The following is a 6,000-nucleotide window of genomic DNA, read 5'->3' as shown; positions in this document are numbered from 1 at the left end:
AAGGTGTAAAGCATTTTGTGTAGTGTTCTACACAGAGCAGGCATTTAGTAACTGGTAGTTATAACTATTAGTTTCTTAAAGGGTAGATAAATTCAGAAGAAATTTGAGTTGAGAACCCTTCATTTCAAGTTGCACCAACTTGAAATAGTTTTATCTACAAGTGCATTAATTCTGGGAGGACAGTTTCTAACTTTTTCTCCCAAATAGTAAATAAACTACTTTAAACTTAACCTCTTTGTGCCTCGGTTTGCTCATTTATAAAGTGGGGATAATAAATACTTTGTAAAGATTAAGTTAATATATAGGTAAACCTTAGAACAGTACAAGGTACCTTGTAAGGGCTGTATCAGTGTTTATTATTATTGATACCCATATACATATGCTTAATTGCAGACAAGCCATAGTTGTCATAAACGAGAGCTAGGAAAGCCTCTGCACAGGGCTGGGGGCGCAGGCCTGTCTTTGCCTTCCAAGGTGGCTCTGGGCAAGTCCCAGGTTCTCAGGGGACCCTGGTTTCCCCTTTGCAGAATGTTATCCCTGCCCCTTCCCCTTTTCCCCCAACTCTCTGCAGAAATACACTCCAAGACCACCAACACTCGACAAGTGTTTGCTCACAGCCCAGCTAGTTTTCAGGAGGGAGAAACTCAAATTCCGAGTGGGTTGGGGACTCGCTCAGGGGCCCAGCAGCACTGGGAGTGGAATGGCAGGTGGAGAAAACGTACACCTTCCAGTTATTTCAGTTACAGCCCAGTCCTGAAGTCCTATCTCCCGGCCGTGTCCCTCCTTCCCCTGTGCTGTCTCCACCATCCTGAGTGGTTCTTCTCTGAGAGCTTCCAACCTGCAGAAAACAGCAGAGGCCAGGCAGGAAGGCACTGAAGGCTGCCCTTGACTCTGAGGCCACAGGCTGGCTTGGGCTGATAACCTGGGCGGCTTGAAGCCCGTTGTGATGGAGTTGAGAGGGGAAATGTGGGCTCTTCTCCTCCACCTCACAGTGCCTCTGCTCCAAATAACTAAGCTTCAGTGTCCTCCCTGGTGGGTTTTGGTGCTGACACCAAAGAGACCCACCACAGGCCTGGTACAACTCTGCCATGCCCACAGCTGAGGCTTGGGGAATTACTGAGGAGGGGAGGGGAATGGCTGCAGAAAGGGAGGAAGGCGAACACAGGAGAAGCAGGCCCTCTGCCACGTGACAGCAGCAGGCAATGAGCCTTGCTCGGGTCTGAGTGAAGCCCGGGGCGCACTGGCAGCCTGAGCTCTTCTTATGGGGCGAGTGGCCCCTCCTCTTCCCTGCCCTTCTGGTTCTCCTCAGCTCACTCAGCTCAGTTCCGCTAACTCCAGCAGTCACCAGCATCGCCAATAGATCTTCTCACATGTAGGACTTAGAGTCAAGAATTCCTGGCCCAGTCTCTTGGTTTCTGTGAGCACCAGATCCTTGTCTGCAACCTGGATGAGAAACTACTTAATGCAGAGGACCGTTGAGGAGATAACTTAGATAACATAGCTCGTTCTGCTATCGTACCCTGTTGAGATGGCACCTTTCGCAATGGCTGCAGTGATCCAGTCATAGGGATCTCTCTTCCTCTCATCTTGTTCCTCATGGGCAACTGCCATGCTTTATTCACATGGCACATGGTAGGACGAAGTTAAACTGACCCTCGGGCCAGATCTGCTCTATGGGAGGGTTTTATTTTGCCTGCAGAGCACGTATAGGATTTTTGATCTGTTGTTGAAATCAGGAGATTCATACACAAATCTGGACTCTTCAGCTTCTCTGGAAAATTTTGAAGATGGGGCTCCAGGGCCCATGTTCCTCTGGCTTGGGGGCGATGTGCTAGCACTCAGGAGAGGCTGTCCCCTTTAGACAGGTGCTCTCCACTCTGCTTGTCTCCATCACTCCCTCTCCTCTCACACCCGATTTGCCTCCACTTTACTCACTCATTTTACCTGTAGGCAGCTGAGTTAGCAATGTCTGTTGGTGACTCTAGCAATAATGGAAGCAAAGGTCTCCATCAGCCCCGCCAAAGAAAGTGTTCAATACAGGCTTGTTGAAAAGGTGGCATCTGGTCTTGCCAGGCAAACAGAACGTCCTGTATAGTAAGGCACCTCTGGAGAGATGCCATCCCCATAGGAGATGCTCTAGATAACCCAGGTGTTCCCGGGGTGGCCAACCCAGTGATGTTTGGTTGATTTGGCTACACTCAATCCTCTTGCTCTGGTAAAAACAGGCAACAGTGTGCCATTTGTGCAAGAAGGAGGCGAGGTGGCACTGGCTTAATTGAGCCACTATCAGTCATCAAGGCAAACATCTCTGGCCTTCCCTATTCACCTATTCTTAATCATTATCACCAGGAAACCAACCCAAACATCCAACAAGAAGAAACAAGGGTGGTGAAGGTGGAAAGGAGGGCATCACTCCAGGCCGAGGCATAAGCATGGAGGTGCAAAACCACTGGGGGGTTTAGGAAGGGCCTGAAGCTGGGGGTGTGGCAGGGGTACAGCCGGAAAGATGGCAGTTGCCACATTAAAGCAGTGAGCTGTGAGAGAAACCAAGGAGTGAGGACTTAGGGCAACAATTAATGGCTTGGGGCTTTGCTTCAGTAATCATCATGCACTGCAATACTAAGCAACACTCGCATGGGGAGAATCTCCCCAGACGGACAGGCACCATCGTGCCCCCGATTTTTACTGTGCAATGCAATTAACCCCTAAAAAAGGAACTCCAGAGTAGAGGTTTTCAAACTATCTTTGGGATTTTCCAAACTGGATCCCCCAGTCCCCACCCCCTAGGACAGCATTTTATAAAATGGATTGGGTGGAGCTGCTCTGGTGTCGGGGGACGGGCAGGAGGCCCCGACCCTGTGCTGGCACTCTCTTTACAGAGCTCCACAAGGCCCAGGAGCACGGTCCAAAGACCAGGAGCTTGAGTACAAGCACCTTTTCTAAAGCAGAACCAGCTATCCCAAAAAAGAGGTTGTAAGAGGCCAGGTACTCCTACAGAGATGAACAGTTCCACTCCCTGTTGCCACATTTGTAACTATTTATTGAATGAGGCAGTAATAGACAGAATGGAAAACAACACAGAATCCATGCTCTGCTACTTGGGTTTTGCTTTTCTTTTTCTTCTTGGCAATTTCTCAAACTATTAGGAGGTTATTTCACCACAAAGGAACATGGACTTTAAAGTCCCTGGACAGCTTCACAATGATGATAAAAAATAATAATTAAAAAAATAACAAATTGTAGAACTAGGACTGTTTATATGTAAATTTCCCTTCCCTCCCCCCCATTACGTACAGAAAAAAACATACAAAGAACATTGGATAGTTTTATATAAAACAAGCAAATACAAGAATCTGAAACTTTTCTCAAAGGCTGAGCGAGACGTGAAGAATCTTTTAATGTCGCATTAAAAAAAACACGTTAAATACGCTAACACACACGAGGGGCCTGGGAGGAGGGAGGAGAATTGTCCCTGTACTCAAGGAGCAGAGAGTTGGCCTGCTGAAAAGTCAGGGAAAGTTAGCCACTGGAGACCCAGGGCTTGCAGCTGAGAAACCACTGAGTTTAATGGTTACAAAGGACACCCCGACCAATTGACACCTGTGAGCAGGAAGCTGCGCGGGGCCTGGCCCACCAGGATGCACCTGGGAGAACCCGGGGTCCCTTCTAACAGGGCCTGATCCAGGAGCGCAGGAAACACCCTCAGTCCTCTTCTCTTCTAAGGCTCCCCAGCATGTTGGCTAACCTTCCCCAAGCCAGGTGCCCCTGTCAGTTTTGGTCTCCTCTGTTAAGCTACAGAAAGTTACAGGAAAGGAGAAAATTGCTCCCGTTGGTGTACTCTGGTCTTTGAAGATTTTTCTCTCCCTCCTTCCTTTCCCCTTCCAACCCCCACTCCCCCTCCCATTCACTCCCCCCAAGCACACACGCACAAGCACACTTAACGCGCACGCTTTCCTCAAACCCTTAATACTTCTGTTACCTTCAGTTCATATACATGACCAATTCAGGACTGACCTTAAAATCAAAGCAACATTTTAATAGTCATGAGCTCAAGGGTTTCTGGGAAGGGGAGGAGATGGGAGGCGGAGGAAAACCCTCTTGTCTCCGCCTGGGAGCTTTAAGGACATCCACCTGCCTGTGGCAAGGTCAGCACCTGGGCCAGCCCGAGGAGTGTCTCAGCTGCCAGACCACGAGGCCCCTGGACCTTGCAAGCACAACTTCTGGACCCCACCCCGTTCTGGAACCTCCTTCTTCAGGTGAGTCCAGCAGGGAGAGTTCTGGGTGGCCACTGGGAGGCAGCTTTGGTGAAGGGCTTGGTCACCTCCGCCTGAGTTTGTCAGTAGCTCAACGCATGACCCTGGTATGAAGAAAAACTGGGTGACTGTGTCTGGCCACGTACCCTACACCCACTAAACTGGGTGAATTATTGTTTCCACAGCTCACCTTGATTTCATACAGATAATTCCATGCGGGTTTCATATATATATATATATATATACACACATATATATATACTTTATATATATGTAAATGTGTATATCCATATGTACACATATACATATATTCACACTCACACATACACACACATAAGTATACACACGTTTCCGCAGAAAGAAGTCCTGCCACAATTTGGCTTTTTCGGGACAGTGGAATTGACAACGCAGTATCTTACTCCACCAATCCCAGAAAATCAAGAGTGGTGCTTTAAAAAATGCAATTCCAAAATCCGCTGCCTTTCTTCCTTTTTAAAAAAAAGGTTAACAAAACTTTTCTTCCAAAGTCGAGAGACTTAATTCCATTTGATTGCACCTCTGCAAACGTGTAAAAAATTTTGAAGTAGACTAGAAAACGATGCCATGATATGGCTGCATGTCACTGTTCCAATGTCACCACCTCCACAGCCTGGCCGTCCATGGTGACTGTGCTGTCCGATATCCTGGTGGCCACGGGGGCCATGGCCACCTGCACCGGCCCATTGCCCTGGGCAAGGCTGGTTACCACAGTCTGGTACATGCTCACAGGGATCTGGACCAGTCCTGGGGAGACAAAGGGGAGATCATTGGTGGGGATCGGGCTCAGCTTCCCAGATGCTGGCTGTACAGGGCAACCATCTCCAGCCCTTCAGGTCTCACTGTCTGCAGCCCCAGGTATTGCATACCCACTGTCCAGGCACAAATACTTCCCTTTTCTCACCCCATTTTAATTCTTTAAAACAGACTATCAAGAGAAAAGTTTGGAGAAACTGTGGAAACATGTCTCAGTTCAGGGCCTCCCCAACTTGCCAAGAGATAACGCTGCTTGCCTCCAACTTTAGGAAGCACAGGCCCGTCAGTGATGAATCCTTCTCCCCACAAGCCCATCCCTCCTGCCTGCCCTGGTCCTCTAGGAAAGGCCACCATTAATTTTCTTTGATATTCTGCTACAGTAATTTCTTTAACCCTCTTTCTGCCTATGCTCAAGTTTCTCTCAGCTTGGAAAAGCTTCTCCCTCAGTCCTATCCTGTTGTCTAGCCACTGTCCCTCCCCTCAAAGTCAGCTTATTAAAAAAACAAAAAAAGCCGAGTTCATTAGTTTTCTGATTTCAGATTCCACAGACCAGTAAAATTTTAAAACACATTTTGGGATCAACTTAAGAAAAAAAAACCCTAACTACCTCCTAATATCACTATTATTTCACAGTAGAAAGGATGGTTTAACACAAAGAAAGGAAGCAGCACATAATCTTATAAAAGGGCAGTTCTTCCTAAGAAAGGAAAGTTGATACTTTTATACAACATATTAAAAAAAGTATTTCCAATTAAATAAGGCAGAATAAACGCACATATGAAACTCTTCTTCCTCCTAAAACTAAAATTATAGTGAAGGGGGAGAAAAGGACACCCATGAGGGATGTCAACATATTTCTGAAAGATGCAGTTCTGACTTATCAGAGAAGAGTAAGCTGCAACTCCTGTGTCCAGGGAGGGCTCAGGACGTGGAAGCCCAGTGACAGCAGCAAGAG

At 47.5% G+C, this 6,000-nt stretch overlaps 1 protein-coding gene across 6 annotated transcripts in view; it reads right to left on the bottom strand.

Moving 5' to 3' along the window:
• Positions 1-3,019: 3,019 nt before the first annotated feature.
• Positions 3,020-6,000, bottom strand: part of NRF1 (nuclear respiratory factor 1) — a 123,915-nt gene continuing 120,934 nt past the window's right edge. For 4 of the 6 annotated variants that reach the window (XM_070265822.1, XM_070265820.1, XM_070265819.1 and 1 more), the window contains one exon: positions 3,020-5,036. In XM_070265822.1, the coding sequence (XP_070121923.1) occupies positions 4,873-5,036 (164 nt within the window). In that variant the 3' untranslated portion in view covers positions 3,020-4,872. The remainder of the gene's footprint in view (positions 5,037-6,000) is intronic. The other 2 variants (XM_070265823.1, XM_014739149.3) reach the window with 2 other exon arrangements.

The sequence above is a fragment of the Equus caballus genome, chromosome 4, assembly GCF_041296265.1.
Source record: "Equus caballus isolate H_3958 breed thoroughbred chromosome 4, TB-T2T, whole genome shotgun sequence".
Lineage (NCBI taxonomy): Eukaryota > Metazoa > Chordata > Mammalia > Perissodactyla > Equidae > Equus > Equus caballus.
This window is presented reverse-complemented; position numbering and strand designations above follow the sequence as displayed.